We start from the raw sequence: 20534 nt of genomic DNA, 5'->3' as shown, positions 1-20534 counted from the left end.
TTTTGTAAGAAAACTTCACTCATATGTGCTGTTTGTTACTATTGGCCCTGTAGTTGTTCTAATTTTTTTACGACTAAGCATTCCCCAGAGAAATTTGTAATCTCAGTTTATTTCCTGGTGTCCTTGTAATACTTTAGAAAATCAGAGAACAAATTAATCTAATAATTTCATTTTTTCTAGAAGATTTAATCTAAGGTGAAATTTAGTCCCAAATCTTCAATAAATGATGACAGCAATATTAGTTAGGATATTCACTTTTTTGTTTGTTTTGTTATATGCAACTACTTGATGTATTCTTGCATGCCAGCTACAGCTGCAATTCTGGAAATAGCAAACTATGTAATTTTTTATAAATCACTACTTATAAGAAGGTGACTAATAAGTTGCATGTGCTTTTAGTGCAATTTTAAGGCCAAGTGAACAGCCCCACTCATTAATGTTAAAGAACTTGCTTTCTCTCAGAACATGAAGATAACATTAATTCTCATTTACAAGAAACCTTTGAAGTAATGTTTGTTATGGGTAAATGAGGAAATGAGGATGTTCATCTCACCAGAGATAACATTCAAGTTTACAATATTCGTTTCATAGTATGACACTATTACACCACTAGTTGTTTAAAGGGACATTTCTAAATCAAATGCTATTTCTAAATTTAATTTAGTAAACACTGTAGCTCATCATGGCCCAAGAAGGTTCTGTTCCCCCACCCCAAGATCACCTTGGGGGTCACATTCAGCTCAGAAGAGCTGTGATCCAGCGACCATGACTTGTCCAATCAGGATTTGTGTAAAGAGGGTTGCACCACTGACAGGCACGTCGGCACAACAAACACAAGGGGCAGCAAGCAAATAGTCATTCTTAAAAACACACACACGCCTCTGCCAGTAAGTGCCTTTCAGTCCAAAAATACTGTACAAAAGGATGTCCTGGAACACTATTCCATCCATGTTGTATTATTCCAGTTCCTAATAGCAGGTGTGCTGTGGTATCACTACCACGTTAACTCCAGGAACAACTTCTCATTAAGCATATGAGTTGGAGGAGGGAATATGAAGGAAAAAAGATTAGGTGTCCTGTTTTGAAGAGAAAAGCTTTTTGATACGATTTTCAGAAGTAATTCAAGTCTTGGTTTTGGTTGTTCATAAGGCTTCATTCAATCCTTAGAAAGTGTCAGCCTAACTGTGATGGTTGCAAGCATGAGAGAAAAATCACAGCTCATAACCAGCATGCTAACATAGATTAATTTCTCCTGCCAAAATGTCTTTCTATATACACATATGTTTGCCTGTACAGATAGCTCTGTATGCGGCTCCAGATTTGGACTGTTTTTTGCTGGTAGGTAAAACTCTCCAGGCAAAACCTTTGCAGCATAGGCAAGGCCTCCGCTCACCAGATGAGCGGTTGCATGATCCCCATCCTGGGGCATCTGTTCGTTTGACACAAAGCCTCAAATGCCCTGTGGTATGACACCCATGTGTTGTTCATTGTGAATCCTCAGGGCGACACAACCACCCAACTCTCTTGGGGAAGCCAATGAAAAGTACTGGAGCTGGAAGGGTCAAAGGCCAAGTTTCAAAGGGGAAATCCCATCTGAAGGTAGATGAAGCCTGGGGGTTTCCTGTGCTGGCACTCTGCAGCAGGCTTGGGGGCTCCCGCACCAACCTCATCATCCAGTGCCTGACACCCTCTGCACAGACGCAGCCACACTTCTCCATAGGGAGGTGAAGAGTACTTAATGGCTGAAGAAGGAGAAGGACATAAGTTACTGCAGAACATGGTTTCACAATGGATTCAGGATGAATATTGTATATTTAATTAAGATTTGTTTGGACTGAGCCAGGATAATTTATGAGTAAGTTTCTAGCTCAGGACTAGTGAGACCTTGTTTAGATTCTGCTGTACCACAAGGTACCCATAAGCCCTGGGCAAAGGTTCAGCGTCATTATGTCCCTTCCTTGTACATAAGATGAGGGTGACTGAACTTCCCTCAGGGGTATATAGGGGGAAAACTGCATTTAAGGTTGTGAGATACCCAGAATCAGTGATAATATCTTGGCTAGCATCTTTAAGTGGAAATAACATGTTAATGATGTCAGTTTTGGCCTTAGGCAGATTTCTTTAATGCCTGTAGGGAAAAGTTTGTGTTCTTCCAAATCTAATAGTGTTGGTGATGTCCTCATGCAGGGGATCAAATTCAATGTAGTTAGAGCTCTGTGAGCCACAGCTGATTTTGGTCCAAGTTGTCTAATAATTAAACCAGTCAGGTTAAACAGTTTTCATATTTTGGGAATCTCCATAGTTTACGAGAATTCTGACAACAGCACGAATACAGGAAAAAGGCCTAAACCAAGCAATTTTAGCTGTTCTTATCTTTGCTTACCATAAAATCTCCCACCCCATCAAGTTGGTCTTTGAAACAGAACCTCAGCCCATGCTTTGCATCTTTTCAGACATCGATATGAATGACTTCAGAAAAGTCTGCTGGCCCTCACTTGGCACATTTTATTTAATTCATTATATTATGATCGTTTATAATGCATGAGAAAATCACAGGATACGAAAACACTGAAATGTTAAAACTCTGCTAATATGAGAGCAGTGATATGCCATACACTTGTAAAGCATCAGAGAGCATGTTTGAGTAGTCCACTATGATTACAAATGACTTCATGCTGTATTCTTTGAAGAGATTATTGAACATATTTAAATAATGTTTGACAGATATACTTTTTGTATTAAAAAAGGAAACCAGCAAATTAATATGTAAAATTTAATTATTTTAGTTCATTTACAATGTCATATTACTAAAGTAATGGAATAGCATTGCTTTATGCTATCAAAACAATGTTTTCATTCAAAACTATTAATGTAGTGAACATAATATGCTCCTTTTTGCTCTTGTACTTAAAAAGACCCAAAGACTTGCATACCTATCCAGGCACCATCAGAACTATTTAGAAGAATGTAGCAATCTGTATGATGTGAGTTTAATTCAAATTTAGTATGATATTTCTGAAACATTCAAATTTTCAGCAGAGAGAAAAAAAAGGTGTGGCATCTGATGATGTTTCTTTTATTTGGATGTTCATCTTTTCAGCTGCTTTAAAAGACTTATGATTTTTGAGAAAATGGTAACCTTGTGTAATCTGAGCAGGAGGAACTTTTAAGGATTTAAACATCTATTTGATGCCAGCATGTACAGAGGTCTCTGGGACATGTAGATAAGAGTTGTCCAGAGAAATTGCTCAATAACAAATGTATTCAGGCACACAGTGAAGAGAAAGGTTGAACATTAACAAAGATACAGTCATTACTCTGAAGGGTTGGTCCTCTCACTGTCAAGCTGGGAAATGAGGGTTGCTGTCTATATATATAGGAACAGAGGGGTCCTCTCCTTGTCAGAGCTGCTGGTGGGAGAAGGTCACTGAGCTGCTCAAGCAAGCCAGCACCATGAAACTGCTCCTGCTGTTCCTGCTCTGTGTTTCCTATGTTAAATCCCAGGGGTCTGCTGACTATGACAATGAGGTTGTAATGCTGATCATAATAATAATAGTAAAAAATATTAATTTAATTTAATTTAATTTAATTTAATTTAATTGTATGTGTGATTTACTCAGCTTATGTGAGTTAGCTAAGTCAGAAGCTGTGGGAAAAATGATCCAGTGCATGTTCTTTTTCAGCCTGAAGTGTTCAGTGAAATAACCTTTATATTATTTCTTTGTGTATATGTAACTGCACAACAGTTATTTTCTGAGTTTGTATCTATTTTCTTCCTATTTCTTTTCTCTTTCTGTAGGGAATGAAGAATGTCTGATGGTAAGATTAGTTATTTAGCTGAATTTCTTTAAGGATATTAATTTAGCAAAGTTGACATATGATGTTACAGACAATTAATATCAGGTGAAAAGGAGTACAAATGTGTAATTAATCATGTCCTATCCCAAAGACAGTCAAAACTTTTCAATGGATTCAGTAGACATTGAAAAAAAAATTAACTGCCAGTTCATATAGCTTTATATTGGAAATTGAGGTCTAAAAATTGTTAAACAAAAAGCAAGCAATGAGGATCAATCTCAAATAGCAGTTTGACCTATATTTAGTTTTGTTTAAGTAAAATAATTTAATGGGAAATACAGTTTAGAATCTCAGTACATTTTTTATATTTTGAAAATCTCTTCAAAAATTAAATATGTCAGGGTAATCAGAAATTGGATTATTTTCTGTTATACAATCCAAGCATTTGTGTCTGTACATTGACTACTGATAACACTACTATGCTCAATAATTTTTGTCAATTTTGTGGTTTGTATGCTGCCTACTTTTGAAACTAATTGAAGCCTCTGATCCTGGATCCTTACAAATATTTGTATTTGTAGCTAAGTCTGAGTGGGATGGGAGATGGTAAAAGATTTTGATTCAGTAGTTCAAAAAACTATTAATTCAAATGGTTTAGTTTCAACAAGTGCTCAGGGACCAGGCTTGCTTGCTCAGCCTCTTAGACTTTCCCATTTCTGGCAGAGAACATATATATCAGACGGAACTCTAAAATAACCTGCCCTGGGAGATGTTATTGAATGCTTTTCCTAATTCCATCGGTTAATAGTTGGCATGTGGCCTGAGACCTGATGATGTATTTGACTGTGGCCTGATTTTCTGAGATCTTACAAATTTTCCTGTAGCCGAGTGAAAAATAGGGACACTGATAACATGATGCTGAATATTCTTCTTAGCCCCAGGAATGTCTAATTACTTTTTTGTTTGTATACTACTAATTCAAGTTTCATGGTGCTTGGTGGCTCTGAACTACATAAACTTTATTCCTTGGTCAGAATAAGCTATTGAAATATTGTTTTGCTTTGGTTTGAAGGCTTTTTAGTTTGTCTATATCTAGGTGGAGGGAGTGTAACTAGTCTTACAAGGGAGGACATAGCAATGACTTTTACATAATATCAGTATAATATTTCCATTACTGTTTTTTCCATTCCATTCCATGTTTTTCCTTGCTGTTTAAAACACTAAAGTGTGCTGAACGGATGCCTCCACCCTGTGCATCGCATTTAAAAATAGCAATCCCAGATTCTGAAAGTTTCCTCTCCTTGGCTTTGCAGGATGACAGCCCTCAGCCCGGGGTTCGGGGCCACCGACCTTTGGACAAAAGGCGGGAAGCAGCCCCCACACTCCGACCCGTGGCACCTCCCATCAGCGGAGTCGGATACCAGCCCCGGCCCCCAAAGCCAGTGAAGCCAGGTGACAAGAAGGAACGCATTGTCTACCCCGATGCTGGTGGCTGCAAGCATCCTCTAGAGGAGCTGGTAGGTGTCTGCCTGTTGAAGCAGCTGATAACAGACTGTCCTCTTTTTTTATAGTGCACCAACATGGAGTTTTCTTCACCAAATAAGGGCCAGTCATTCATTTAAAGCAGCCCAATTTTGCTTCATTTTGCTTGAGTTTGGTAGGACTGCATTCAGAAGAGTAATGCCACAGAGTCCATAGGATTAGTCACAGAGTGAGACAGCCTATGGCAGAGATGGGGAGATGAGATTTGAACTGTAAATGAGGGAAGAAAGTATCTGTGGGTTAGCCTGCACTTTCCATGTGGCTTTGCATAGGTAACTATTAAGAAAGACAGGAAAAAGCTCTGCTGAAGCGCTGACTTGAATTTCAGATAATCTCAAGGAACCCTAGGAACCAAAAAAAAAAAAACCTCCCATGTCTTTCTTAAAATTTGTTTCAAACTGTAATTGTAGTCTACCCTTAGTCACTGCCCCAGCTCTTACCGATGAGCATGCAAGCATGCTGAGATCTGGCATACTCCTCGCTGCCTTGCAGGAGTCTATCACAATGTCCCTGCTGTGCTCTCTGACGGAAAATGCAAGCTGTAACGGTGCTGGGAGGCGTCTTAGTGTCTGAGAGTACATTTGAGGGTGAAGGTTTCCAACAAAGGAAATCTGTTAAAGCTTAATGAATACATGTTTGTGATAGAATCCCACTGCTGTCTGGGTATTTTCGTTCTCATGGGACTTCAGAATTTCCCACCTCTTTTTAAAACACTGCTGGCCTTGACGGTGCAGCACTTGTTGCAGGAGCAATGGTGCTCAGCTTCTTTAGATGATAATGTTTTAATGAATCGTATGGCCATTTCATGAGAGATACAGATAACAAGGTGTAGAGAACATGGTTGATTCTCCGAGGCTAGTGAAAGAGGAAAGGGGGAGATGTAAACATGCATATGCACCAGGTACTTCCTGCCAGGCTTTAATCATAGTTAACACCGTGAACAATGAACAGTGCAAAAAAGTAAAAAGCAGATAGTGGACCAAAAAAGTGTGAAAAAAGAGGGCTTTTCTCAAGAGCTTCAACAAAAGAGTCCCCCTGGGGAACTCAAGGCTCATTCTTGACCTTCAGACTGCAGCTTCTTTGTTGAAGTTGAATGTCTTGAGTCCCTACTAGATACTTAAATATCTGGTCTCACATTACTAACTATTCAGTGTTTTCAAAGGTATGGTCATTCACTGATGGGATTAGAAACTTTTTATACTGACTTTTATTCACAGCCCTTTTTGTTTTTTTTAAGGGAGTGCTGTGTCCAACTGGATGTGAGTTGCAAACTGCACTGGTAAAACAGGAAAAAAATGTGAAATCAGTTGTTCGTGATCTAAAGGACAAAGTGAGCAAACTGTCTGAATCCTCTACAACTTTCTATGAATACGTGACTGTTCTAGATGATAAATTGGTAAAGACACAAAAACAAAGAAAAGGTATGCTATTTCTATGAATTACTAGTGTAAACGGTATTTCAGTTCTATTGGCATGGCTACTGTTACTTGTTAATGGGACTTCTTAAAGAAATTAAAAATACAGGGGAATATCTAGCAAAGCAGGGTTCCATGACCATGTCCTTTTAAATCTTAAAAAAAAATCCTTTGAGAGAGGCAACGGAATGGACTTATATGAGGCCCCTAAACATAAGGGTCACGTGTTCTCCCCCCTTACCTGCTTTCCTATGTCCATCCAGTCCCTTTATGCCCAACATCTGGCTTGGCACCATGGCTTCCTGGAAAGAAGCTATAGTTCTTTGGCAGAATATAGCACCACTGATAAATCTACTAGCTAGCAAAGAAATAACAATACACATATACCACATCCCTGAGAATCTCTGCATAGTTTTTGCACATTGTGGAAAAGTAAGCAATAGAAATGCCTATCCTTGCTCCCCACTTAGGAAAGAAGTGGATTTTCAAATTGTGCTTACAGATTGCACTTTCATTATTTCATAACTGGAAAACATGTTGAAAACTAATCTGCTTTTCATCTCTTTGTTTTTCCAGACAACGATGATATACTTTCTCAGTACAACACAGAAGTAGAATTGCATTATAACTATATAAAGGATAATCTGGACAATAACATCCCATCTAGCCTCAGGGTCCTTCGTGCAGTTGTGGATTCTTTACACAAAAAGATACAAAAACTGGAAAATGCCATTGCAACCCAGATGGACTACTGTCGTTCCCCATGTGCTGTTTCCTGTAATATTCCGGTGGTTTCAGGCAGAGGTACTCATTCAACTATAATGACATCTCTTCTCCCGTTTTTATCACTGTGCAAATTGATAGATGCATCATTCAGTTGGTTTGAATGTGCCTTTAATGCCTGTGTCATTGATTAGGATAGCAGAGAAGATGGGAAGTGATCCTAAATGAAAAAAATATTTTATGAATACCTATAGTGGTCAGACCAAAGATTCTCTTACCCAATATCAGTCTTCATTAGTGACCAGTAGCATTTTAAAGAAATACATGCTTCAGCATCTTTGTAAGGTGGAGGTGATACATTTGTGACTATCATAATTGTAGCCTTGATTTTTTTGGTCAGGAAATTTTCGTCTTTCACAAGCTTATCTAGTTCAAAAATTCATTGGAAAGTATACAGTCTTCCATCACCCAGGTTGAACTTTAGAAATTCCTATTTGGAAAAGTAGAACAATGCAGGTGCACCTTTCTTTCTTCCCTGATTATTTCACATGATGTATCACAGAAATCAAAATGAAAGTAGAATTTTATATATATATGTTTAAAATTGTTCCCTTATAATCAGCAAGCTGAAGGATAACAAGATTGTTGCAGAAATTCAGAGCTCTTCCACTAACAGAGTGTCCATTTTGTTCTTGCAGAATGTGAGGATATTATCAGAAAGGGAGGCGAGACATCCGAAATGTACCTCATCCAACCAGATCCTTTCACCAGACCATACAGAGTGTACTGTGACATGGAAACAGATAATGGAGGTTAATGTGAAATAACTATGTTGTTAAATATTCATTAATATGGATGCTACAAAAAATCATATTAGTAATTTGCATTTTACACAAACTAATATGGAGTTATAACTTTTGTAGTTACTTGAGAATTAAGTCTGATTGACTTGTTCAGAAAAGTCTTGTTGGTCATCTTCAGATGCTCAGTAGGATAATTCTATAATGAAACTGGAAATAAATTGGTGGGATAGGGTTAGTAAATAAAAATGTATCTTACTATGACTAGAATGGAGAATGTATGGGTGGGCAGACAAGGATGGCCTGGCTCATTTCTTACTCTGCTACTATGAGCTAGACGAAAGACTGGGACAGTCCTTCAAGTTCTGCTTTTTCCACCTTTCCTTATGAAGCAAGACACTACTTCAGTGTGAGTAAAAATGGCAAGGCTGTGAAAAAGTTGGCAAGCAGTGAAAACTCAGACCTACTGCAAGGAAACCATATGCTCTGCTTGTCTTGAGATGAAGATAAAAGGGCTGTATCTTAATGTTTTATGCTCCTTTCTTAATTGAAATTTAATCTCCTGCAGGCTGGACTTTGATTCAGAACCGCCAGGATGGCAGTGTTAATTTTGGGAGAGTGTGGGATCAATATAAAAAAGGATTTGGTAATGTTGCGAAGAGTGGAGGGAAGAACTACTGTGATACACCAGGTAAAACACCAAGCATGAAGCACAAATAGGTCTTCTTAATGAAATTGTTTTCTCATATTTCTTGAAGCTCTTTGATTTTTTTAAAACTAACTAATCCGCTTTGGCAGACCTATAAGCAAATCATAAAGTTGCCTTGAAGTGTATTGTGAAGTCTCTTTCTCACTTTTTGCTTCTCAGGTGAATATTGGCTTGGAAATGAGAAGATCAGCCAGCTTACCAAAATAGGGCCCACTGAAGTTTTAATTGAAATGGAGGACTGGAATGGTGATAAAGTATCAGCTCATTACGGAGGTTTCACCATAAAGAATGAAGGAAACAAATATCAACTTTCAGTTAGCAACTACAAAGGGAATGCAGGCAACGCATTAATGGAAGGAGCTTCACAGTTGCATGGAGAAAACAGGACAATGACCATTCACAACGGCATGTTCTTCAGTACTTATGACAGAGACAATGATGGATGGTATGTACTTGCATTAGACATTTAAAATAAAAATATAGCTTAAAATAGAACTGAATATAGACTATTTCTCTAATTTGCTATTAGTTTTCACAGCATTTCATAGTATCTTGAAATATGTTTTATCCCTGCAAGTTACCAGCCAAATGTCCCTGCAGTTCTCTTGTCAAAGCCAAGAGCAGGTAAAACTATAATTATGTAAGTATAATTTGCTGCTCCACAGTGAAGTAAGAAGCAAGCACGCTGAATTTTATTGAATCCATGAATGACGTTACCACGGACAAATCAGCAAATATGGATGCAGTATATTCATTGTCAGAGACTGAGGGTGGCAGTGCCGAGGACACTGTCTTGCTTAAGTAGGAATATTGGTACTCACTTAAGTAACACATATGGGTCCTGAGGAAAGAGACAGGTAGCATGTCCTATTTAAAAAACAAAGTTCTGCCTACTCAGAAGACAGGAGCTCAGCTGTAAAGTAGATAATTTAGCACTGTAACTTTAAACTATGTGCTGTGTCTTTATCTTAATACCTGATTACATATTCATGAATAAAGGAATTTTTTAGATTGGGGAAGACATACATTTCTTATTGTTTTATATGTTCAAATTGTATTGATATTGCGATTATTATTATTATGAACTGCAAGTAATTGTAGTTATCAATCAGTAAATTAAAACTACATTCCCAAAGAGATGCAGCTAAAATTTTATTTGTTTTTCTTAGCTGCTTCATTTCCAAGTGCACTGTGTAGCACACATTTGAGATGGTCAATCTTTTATAGAAAGTTTGGAGAGGATTTTAGATGTTTAGTATGGTTTGAAAATTTCAGTACAGGGGCAGGTGTATGTACTCTGTTGATCTGTTTGCTTACAGTTCATCTGTCACTCTCAACACTTTCTTTCCCTCATCAGGTTAACTACAGATCCAAGAAAACAGTGCTCCAAAGAAGATGGTGGTGGATGGTGGTACAACCGCTGCCACTCAGCCAACCCCAACGGCAGATACTATTGGGGAGGGACCTACAGCTGGGATATGGCAAAACATGGTACAGATGATGGTGTTGTGTGGATGAACTGGAAAGGGTCATGGTATTCAATGAAGAAGATGAGCATGAAAATCAGGCCATACTTCCCACATTAACCATTATCAAAATGTACAGAATCAGGGATTGTCTTTTAATATTTGTACATGGTTACCTTTTTAGCCACGGTATTCAGGCTTGCCTTCACATATGAGAACCAAATATGTGTGTATGAGCATATTGTGACCTAAAGTGGAAAGCTATGTCAACTGTAAATCAAAATGTGACTGATGAAAATAACTCACAAGTGTATTTTGTTCCATTTTCACTTGTTCACAAGACAGAAGTAACTACTATAGAATAATGCTGATAGAAAACCCCCAAACCCAACTTGTTTCACTCTTTTACAAAGGACTTCTATACCACATTTGAAGAGGTTATTAAATAAGAGCCTTAAATAAATTAAATAAAGCCTTAAAACTAAAGTTTTCTTCACATGATTTCTAGCTATTTATGCATTATCCAGGGAGCAGTAAACACATTCCACTAAATAAGGGACAGTATATTTTTTTTATATTATAAAGGTAACAGTAACTACCTGTGTAACAAGTTGAGAAGGAAAAACATAAGAAGAGAGGTATCTAACAAATTGGTAGATCACCAGTCACTTAGTTCAGATACTGTATGCTGGATAAAATATGCCCTTTCCTGGGACCAGGTTCACATACTGTGCCTCTTAATATCCCTTCCACCATCCCACATCCTTTTATCATGGAACAAAATACAGTGTTAAAAGACCTGGCTGGTATGTCTTTCACACAACCACTATCGTGGGACTAGAGCAATTAGTGACTCCAATCATAGGGTAGGTGGAGGTTGGGTATTTCATTGAAGCTAGTGGTCTAGACTTCCTCTGTAGCCTGGAGCAGAGGTCATCCCAAAGACAGGACTTCCCAACCCTGTTAGGCAGGATCAAACATCTCTCAGGTGTCTGCCTTCCTCCACAAAGGAAGGGAGCTAGATCACTGGCCATAGATGGATCCCATCTAAAACCTCTCATGTTGATTTAATCTGTGAAGCCCAGGAGGACAAGGAGGAGACATTATGGCAGCATCTCACTACATGAGCTCAAATGTTCAGCATCCCCACAGGCAGGCTTCCACTGGGGCTGGGGAACAAAAACACAACGCGTTAAAGCAGAAGCCCTTTTTCCTCCACACATGGCTGTAAAAATGTCTTTGCTCTTCAGCAAACTCTCCAAAAAGGTTAGACAGTGGCTGTGTTTGAGAAGCACTGAAAAAAGGTTAAAAATGAGATGCTTTGCCAATACTTGATGATATTGTTAAATGTTATGAAACATACTGGCCAGTGAGACTGGGGGCAAGGAAGTTTGCTCATGCTTATTTCTCAATAGAAGCACAGAAATACTAAACAGAGTAAATACTTCTGTAATATTATGTCATAAGGTATAAAAGTAAATGCAGCATGTTCTTGTGTAATTGTGAAACCAATATAACTGTTTTTCCATGGAGCCAGCTTTTTGCTAAAAAATCCTTACCACACACTGTCAGCAAGCTGCTGATTTAAACCCCTTATCTGTAGAAGAATCCTTGCTTGAAACATATGCCGAGAAACACTCTAAACCAAGGAAATAGATACTATAAACATCCAGGTGCTCCTCATCTTGTTTGTGCTGGTTACAGTAATAACCTTTTAGTGGTCACTAGAAAATAATAGTCTCTTTTGGAAATTGTATTCTGATGAGTTATCATGAGCTGTCTTATTCTGAAAATACAGTATGCATGGTAAACTGTCTAGAATTAATCAATGGGTTGGAAGGTCTACCTCCATATTTGCAAAATCAAAGCTTAGGAGATCCTTAAAGTCAGTCGTAAAATCCATGTATCATTTATCAAAGTGTACTCCATGTTAGGCGTGTGGCAAAAGTCAGAACCCAAACCACCCACAGCTCTGCCTGAGAACTGACTCCTGCTGCTGTTATGCTCCCATCGAAATGGAAATGAGACAGTCCAGAAGTGTGACTGTTGAACTTGATCAGACTTCCACAGTTCATGTTAGTGGAGGCAGGAGTTCGTGGTGAACATACTTCTAAATTCTTTTACTTCTTTAACACTCTTAAACAAAGTAAATAATTCAAATTATGAATATTATCTCCAGTCAAGGTGTGAGCTGCCAAAGACATAGACAAAGTTTATGTAAAAAGGGTTTTAAAATCAACATTTGCTTGAAAAGGTTTCATAGAATCATGGAATGGTTTGTGTTGGAAGGGACCTTAAAGATCATCTAGTTCCAACCCCCCTGCCATGGGCAGGGACACCTTCCACTAGACCAGGTTGCTCAAAGCCCCGTCCAACCTGGCCTTGAACACTTCCAGGGAGGGGGCAGCCACAGCTTCTCTGGGCAACCTGTTCAGTTTTGTCAGTTATAAATAAGATAAAAGAACTATTTTGTTGATAATTAATCAGTGTTTATTTTTCAAGCCACAGATGTGCCCAGTTGCCTTCAAATTCACAGAGTAAAGGTACATCATGCACATATATATATATATAAAAATCTTTTCAACTTGTGGTCATAACATATATTAAAAGTCTTTCTACAGGGTTTCTATGGGCCTGATTTTCATTCTAACAATTTTGAGGGAATAGTCAGAGGCTCTAAATGGCAGCCAGACCACACCATTTTCGATCTCATAAGGAATGTTGTACCTGGGGTCGTAGTGGCCCCCCAGGTAGTAAATGCCATTGGGGTTGGCTGCCTGGCAGCTGTTGTACCACCAGCCACCCCCATACATTTCCGCACAGCTCTCCTCCCAACGGTCCTGGTCCTGGTCAAAGGTGCTGAACCGCATCTGGGCATGGGACGTGTATTCAGTGCCCTCTTCCAGCCAGCCGGTGATCAGTGCGTCGCCGGCGGTCCCCTCGTAGGAGGACACGGCAAGGGCATACCCTTCTGCTTCAGACCCTACCTGTACAATATACTCTGCATACACAGCATTTCCATCCCAGTCCTCTAACTCTACCCGAAGGAGAGTGTTGTTCTGAGTCAGCAAGTGTATGTTTTCATTGCCCAGCCAGAACTCTCCTTGCCCTCTGCCATCCACGCTGCCGAAACCTCTCTTGTAGTCTTGCCAGGTCCGGTTAAAATTCACTGATCCATCCATTCTCTGTTGGATCAATAGCCATCCTCCCAAAGTGGTCTCTTGGTCGCAATAAACTGACAAAACCTTATTGGATCCCGCTGGCTTGATTTTGAAAATGCCACTTTTGGCACCAAAAGTGTGTTTCTGGCGGATATCATCACAGTCTAAAAAAAAAAGTTGATCTGGTTTGACAGGAGTTATCAGCAAAATTTAATAAAAGGTTCACAGGAATCCAAGTGTCAATAGTTCTGAGGAAAATTGTTAAACATGCCTTGGACTACACTAATTATAGTGACAGGCAACATTAAAAAGAATTCAGAAAAGAAAATTTTACCTCCTTCTTAAATTGTGAATTGTGTATGCAATACCCGAGTATTAATGAAATATTTTCTTTTTATTTCTGAGGTGGCAACAAACAGACACAGTGCTTGCATTTTATCATCACACTGTTGTACTGCAGTTTCTAAAACAATGTGTCAGTTTGATTATGGATGGAGTTTGGCTCCACTACCTCAATAACTACTTCTGTGATGCCTGTGTACCTTTCCCAGTGTTGGCTGTCCTTTCCTTCACTTCTGATGTTCTGAAGCTGCGTGCCCGAAAGTCTGGGGTATCCTCTGCACTCTGATCATGTTGCATCTCACCTAGCTGCTCAGTTATTTTATGGGTCTTTAGTGATTTGGTTTCGAAAGTGGAGCCTCCCTTGTTGAAACTAGAAGAGGAGCTGGTCACTACAGTCTTGGAGTGACTTGCACTGTCAGATGGAAATCCAGATGGCTGAAGGCGAAGTTCTCCAAAGTCATCTTCTTCCTCCTCTCCTAAGTCTGTAAATTTCCCTTTTCCCCCATAAGTCCCTGAGTGACTGGCTACTCCAGTACCCATGTGGCTACTGCCAGTGCTAGTTACGTGGCTGCTAGTTGAAACACTGCTAGTTCCACCTGACTGCCTACTACCCGTGGACGGAGAGTCAGGGGTAAAAAATGACCCTAGCTCAGGGAATAACCTATCTAGCTTATGGAATTCATCTGTCCCACCAACATGGTACATGCTCCCTTCCCCTCCTGCTCCTTGTAAATGGGAGCAGTCTGATCCATCAGAAGAAACCATTTTTTCAACTACTTCTTCTCTAGGGCCATCAGGGCCAGTGACGAATCTTGTGGTGGTAGTTTTGGTGCATCTACGAACACTGGAGGAGGTTTTGTCTCCCAGACTAAGGGTTTCTCTCCCATGAGTAGGAGTAACTAATTTGCTGGTGTGTGAAGGTCCATCTCCCCTCGATTCTGCTATGTGGTACCTGCTGTCACCTCGGGAGGGGCTCATGCCTGTGTCTGGTCTTTCTAATACCACTTGCATCTGCCTGATGCTATTAACTATGTTCAGAGCTTGCATTTCTGGCAGAGGCTTATGCTTAAAATGCTCGGGAACATTAGAGTCCTTAAGTGGCCTCATTTTCAGTGTGCTCAAGGTTGTTGTTTGAAGTTCTGGGTGCAAGTTGATGGAGTTGGCTTGAGTGAGCTGCTTCTGGATGTTGTCATAGCCTTCTTTGTCCACGTGGTAATCAAAATTTCTAGCGCAGGTACCTTTGCAAGCTCGTATCTTAATATCAATGTCCACCTACATAAAGAGAGAGAAATAATTTGGTTAGGGAGCTTTCCTGACTTTCCCAAGCAAGTATATCCTGTAATCCCCTGGACTGGGGAAAGGTGGGAGCTGCCCTGGTACCTCACACCTACAGGTGAGCTTTTCCAAAGCTCAATTTTGAAATCATCCCTCAGGAGCTCAATGGAGAAGTACGTTGTAGCATGGGGCATAGGGGCACCTTCCTGGGTTTAGAGGGAGTGCTGCAGAGCTGGGCACACACTTCCTGGGGACAGGAGCAGAAACAGGTCCTCCAAGGAGAGGGAAAGACATTGAACTTGTCCAAGAGCCTGTCATGGCCCTGCTGTGAGGCCTGCCATCCTGGGGTTACCACTGTTTTCCCAAACAACAAAAGTCAGATCTCTGATCCAGGGATCAAAATGGGCTTTTGAGAAAAACTGCTATTTGTGCCAGGACTTTTTCTTGCATTAACATCAGAAGAATTGGCTGCAACCTGGGAACATGGGCTCTAATGCCAGCACTGGCTGTGGGTGGCAGTGGCAGCATCAGGGAAGGACAGGGCATGTCCTTCTCATCCCAGCTATTCAGCATCTCCTTACAGGAGGAGATATGCCTCATACAGAGCCAGTTATCAGCACATATAACATTCTTGCTGCCAGTCTGAGAGCAGAAGCGGCAGATGAAGCCAGGAGTCCTCCTGAGCTCACACTGGTTCTCACCCAGCAGGAAAAGAAAACCAAGCTGCACAGAAGGCAACTCGTTTGGGGATTTGCCTCAGCAAGTCAGATCCTGTAAGAGTTGCATGTTGTTTTTTTCCAGAGGGAGCACTGCTCGCCACGACCAGTATAATGGATAGACCTGTAGCTAAGCTCTGTAGGTAAGCCCTGGAAAGAATGGAAATTACATAGCAGCTACCTACCTCCAAGCGCTTCATCTCCATCACCTGTTCCTGGATGCTGCTCTGCAGAGCTTTAATTCTGTTTACTTGAATGACAACTCTCTGCTTTAATGTCACAATTCTCCTCCTCAGTTCTCCTGACACGTGACCATAAGTCTCATCAATCTCTGAAACAGAAATGCCTCACAGTCAGCTATGCACATGTGATTTTCTCTCCTAAAAGAGTAGCGTATTTTAAAATATGTAATTAAAACATGTAATTAAGAACATATTTCTCATAGTAAGCAGATAAGAGTCTTGTATTATTATGTTTATTCTGGCTTTTGATAATAAGGTCCAGTGCAGCATATATTTTCACCACACATTGCTTATGCACAAAAAAAAATAATTCAGCAATGGGTAATAAAACTGAGTGTGAGATACTCACGCTGAGCACTGTCCAAGTTTGGTTTTAGTACATTTATGGTTTCCACAATTATACGATTAGATTTTTTATAGTTGTCTTGATTTTCTGAGAGCAGCTTCTTGATTTTGTCTATTCTGTGACTATAATCCTGGTCTGTTTCATCAATCAGTCCTTGCATTCTGCAGCCTGATGGACATTTTGTACCCTAAAATCAGAAGAGGGAAATAATTGTGTTAAAATCTTCATGAATAAACCATTTTTTAACATTACATTAGCACACTTCTGGGCAACACGGAAAACACATAAAAAAAAATTAGGGCAAGATTCTGCAAGTTCTCTTCAGATGTCCTGTCCTGTTCATCCAATGACTTCGCCAAGGACTTGTGTGACTTTGAGCAAGCCACCTAGGGGCTGATCCTCCTACGCCTCTTGCACCAGTGTGATGGAATCAGTGAAGTGCATCCTCAGAAACCTTCCATAAGAGGGGCGTGAGGAACAAGTAAACCCTTAATTTTCCCCCTCTGTTCCTCAGGGGTGAAATAAGACATACATATATATATATATATATATACACACATATATTTCCCGAAGGGCTGCTATAAGGAGAAGTCTGTTGTCCAGTTTGAGCAAGGATGTTAGAGGCCAACTTACTTAAGCAAAATTTTCCTCAGAAAAGCTTAATGTTCTTACAGACTAAAGCTCTTTGCCAAGATTTCATCAAATAAATGTAGCATAGAGATGGGCTGAGATGCAAGAGGCAAGAGAGAGACAAATTAACAGTTTATACACAAAGACATCCAGTCAATCATTATGAATCTTTTACTGAACATTTTGTCACCTGACTTCCTAAAAAGTAACTAGTGAAGTTATTTCTAGCTATTTCTTTTCTTTGTCGCACATCTTTCTTTCCGGTGCCTTTCTCTTACCAACTCCAAAAGTGGCAATATCAAAATTCCGAAAATAAATCCTTCTTATTTTTTTCTATGAATACCCTTCTTTTATTTCATCTTTCTTTTCCAGACTTACTTTCTTTTCTGATTCTGCACCCCTGCAAACTTCTCTTCTCCCTCTTTCTTTCTCCTCATTTTTTTCTTTCTTTCTTTCCTGCAGAATATCTCTCCAGGCTGCCCCGATGTGAAGCATTAGCTGTCCTCCATCAGACCTAAAGCCTAACTAGGTGCTGGCTGCATGGCACCCATCGTAGTGGTCCGGCTGAGGTCAGCAAGCGTCCTGCTGAGAGGCCCCACTTTTGCCCCCAGAGCTCATTGCTCACCCAGTCATCGTCCGCACAGATGGGCCAGTTCTTCTCATAGTGGCAGGTGGACTGGGACATGTGCTCTACAATCCTGGGACCACGCACTCCTGCACCCTCCTTTTCAAAGCTAGTCTCTCCATCTTGTGCCTGCCAGGAGAAAAGGGGGGGAAAGCAAGACTGAGATTAACTAAACAGCTGCCAAGAGAACAGAAACATAATGCTGACATCCTCAAACACTCAGTGGCATAGCTGATGTGTGGCAATTACAGCCATCTGGAAAGCATCACACCAAACAGCGCAAAGATTTTATTCCTGATATTCCTTGTAAGATATGATTTTGTTTGTTTTGTCAGAATAAAGCTTTTCATCTCGTAAAATTAATGCTGCTATATAGAGAGCTTGTGATGCTCAGGATATATGATGATAATATCATTCCAAAGAAATCTCATGTTCTATGTGTAAATATAAAATTAACTTGAAATTAGATTGCAACTGGTTAAGTTAAAGCAAATACTTAAAAAATCCTATGTTCTCTTTCCATTTGCTGCTATATTTCTAAATGTCTATTTTCATTCTACCACCTTCAGTCTACAAAAAATGGCTTAAAGATATATCTGAAGAGAGTTTTCCCATTAGTGTTTCTGATTTTAATCACAGTTGCTAACTGTAAACTTGTAACACTCTTTTGCCTGGTATAAAGAGCAAGAAAGCTAAAGACTTTGTAATAAAATTAATAGTGTCAGTGACGGATGAATTCCTCTGTGCTAATGGAAAGAAGAGGAATAAATGTACTGAGATTTTCTTCAAACCTGAGAAGAAAAAGTGCATACATACAAGCTAATTCTAAGCCAAAACACTGTAAGGATTACTACTGTGTTATTGCTTAGTAAAAGACTGGAAAATAATTCTTTTTCATAAAAGAAAGCCCTGTTTTAGGGCTTGAGATGTAACTAGGTCTGACTGGATTCCTCTGCACACCTTGTGTTCTTTTCACGCAGCATAATTAATGCTTGAAAATATTAATGTTTAATTATTATTATGATTAGTGATTAATTCTGAGGCAGAGAAAGTTTTCCTAATTCTAGCCTCCAGGGCCAGAACCTCAGCCCTGAAGAACTGGAGTGTCATTATTAAAATCAGCAGATTCACTCTGGTTTGATTCATCCTGAGGATCTGGCCCAAGTGCCTCTTAAAAGTAACAAATAAAAACTTTACTTTTAGGTGGTCTGTGCCCTTTCAGTATTGACAGCTCAAATCCGACTGCTTCTGTTTTGTCCCATCTGCTTCCTATAATTTCTGTCATTTGTTAAAACATGTACATTCCTCAAAAAACAGTCACAAAGAGAAACATAAAGAATCTAACATAAGATTATGGCCTCAGTGAGAAAACAGCACAGTTATACTAGCATAGCTGAAAATCAAGCCTCTCTCTTTTCTTATCTAAAAATAGATTCTTACTTAGCTCTAGTTTAACCTGGTGTTGCTGCCACAGGAATCCTTGTTTTTTAATGTGTATTTTATAATAAAGGTACTGTGTGTCATTTGTAGGTGGAAAACCCTGCTGAAGCACCATCCAAAGGAGAGTAGAATTCACCCTAATGAACAGGAAAATTCCTGACTGGCTGGAGCCACTAGCATCCAGTTAGTTAGGTTTAAGACTTACAGCGTCACCTATAAATCTATAAATTCATGTTAATGTATATATTCTTTGCTACTCCTGAAGCCAGGCAGATTCAGCAAAACTGAGTTAAGAGAGCTGGATACTCAAGAACTACTGATGAAAGTCCAGCAGTGAAGTGGTTACAGTAAGCTTGTGCATATGTGTGTGCATTGAATTTTATGAGCTAGGTGACAGCCAAAATGTATCTATCTAATGAATGAACAATAAATAAATGCTCACTCTTCAAAACAGAAAGATATGAAAAGAATCAAGTAAGCAAACTCATACCCAGGCTAAGTTGAGGCACAGCAACATACAGAGGATCCTCGTTGATATCATCTTCAGAAGAAGAGCGAGCAGCACTCTAACTGAAAGGATGCTCTTCACCAGTCTTTTGGTGCAATTTAAACCTTAATGCAAAGCTGAGATTAATCATTATGCTCTCTTCTGTTTGGAGACAAAACATGCCAAATGCCCTCCTCCCTCTTAGGTGATTACTTAAGGCCTCTTGCACAAGTTTCTGATGTTATTTGCTCCAGATAAGTTTGTACAACACCAACATGTGGGCAACACCATGTATTCCAGGAAAAAATCTGTCTAAAGCTTAGTTTCTCGTAACTGGATGTTCAACTGAGATGTATGCAGGACCTAGCGGGATTCAGCAATGCTTACCTGCTGGAGGACACACATTCTGTGCGATGGGCATTTAGCCAGTATAATCAAAGAGTTGATATTTGAAAAAGGAAGTCATTGGTTTACCTTTTCTGTGTGACTCTGTTCCACTGCTGTGAAAGCCACTGGCCTTTCCAAAGCAAGTACTAGTCCAAGAAAGGATGATATGGTCTATCTGCCACCATTTGGTCATAAACTGAAATGAATTCCTAAGGAGTGCAGACCCCAGTATACATCAGTTTTTATAGCTGGACCTTACTGGTATTTGTATAATGCATGATATGTTTAACATTATGATGTCTCTTACACAAATGGTATATTATAATTTTTTATCAAGTAGGATTTGTTTGAAATGAACACATTTTTATGAAGAGGACAGTGGAGTGGTACTTGAAAATGTCCCAGAACAGATGTTTAGGATAATTAAGTC

General features: G+C 39.5%; 2 protein-coding genes across 3 annotated transcripts; one reads left to right on the top strand and one right to left on the bottom strand.

Moving 5' to 3' along the window:
• Window positions 1-3375: 3375 nt before the first annotated feature.
• FGB (fibrinogen beta chain) lies at window positions 3376-10939 on the top strand. 2 transcript variants are annotated; one of them, XM_074866627.1, is made up of 8 exons: window positions 3376-3528; window positions 5112-5315; window positions 6578-6761; window positions 7332-7559; window positions 8177-8290; window positions 8847-8969; window positions 9147-9432; window positions 10345-10939. In XM_074866627.1, exons 1-8 carry the CDS (start codon window positions 3454-3456, stop codon window positions 10571-10573), a joined length of 1443 nt encoding a protein of 480 aa, XP_074722728.1. In that variant the 5' UTR covers window positions 3376-3453; the 3' UTR covers window positions 10574-10939. The 2 variants fall into 2 exon arrangements, with proteins under 2 accessions (XP_074722728.1, XP_074722729.1); XM_074866628.1 differs by lacking the exon at window positions 3376-3528 and adding an exon at window positions 3704-3819.
• A 1981-nt stretch (window positions 10940-12920) lies between these two features.
• On the bottom strand, window positions 12921-19836 carry FGA (fibrinogen alpha chain). Its single transcript, XM_074866626.1, has 6 exons — window positions 19721-19836; window positions 17791-17919; window positions 16539-16722; window positions 16133-16278; window positions 14157-15228; window positions 12921-13778 (listed from the first exon to the last, which is right to left on the bottom strand). Exons 1-6 carry the CDS (start codon window positions 19769-19771, stop codon window positions 13069-13071), a joined length of 2292 nt encoding a protein of 763 aa, XP_074722727.1. The 5' UTR covers window positions 19772-19836; the 3' UTR covers window positions 12921-13068.
• Between the last annotated feature and the right edge of the window lie 698 nt (window positions 19837-20534).

The sequence above is a fragment of the Strix uralensis genome, chromosome 4 (assembly GCF_047716275.1).
Source record: "Strix uralensis isolate ZFMK-TIS-50842 chromosome 4, bStrUra1, whole genome shotgun sequence".
Lineage (NCBI taxonomy): Eukaryota > Metazoa > Chordata > Aves > Strigiformes > Strigidae > Strix > Strix uralensis.
Note: the sequence above shows the minus strand (reverse complement) of the source record. Positions and strands in the feature narration are given on the sequence as shown.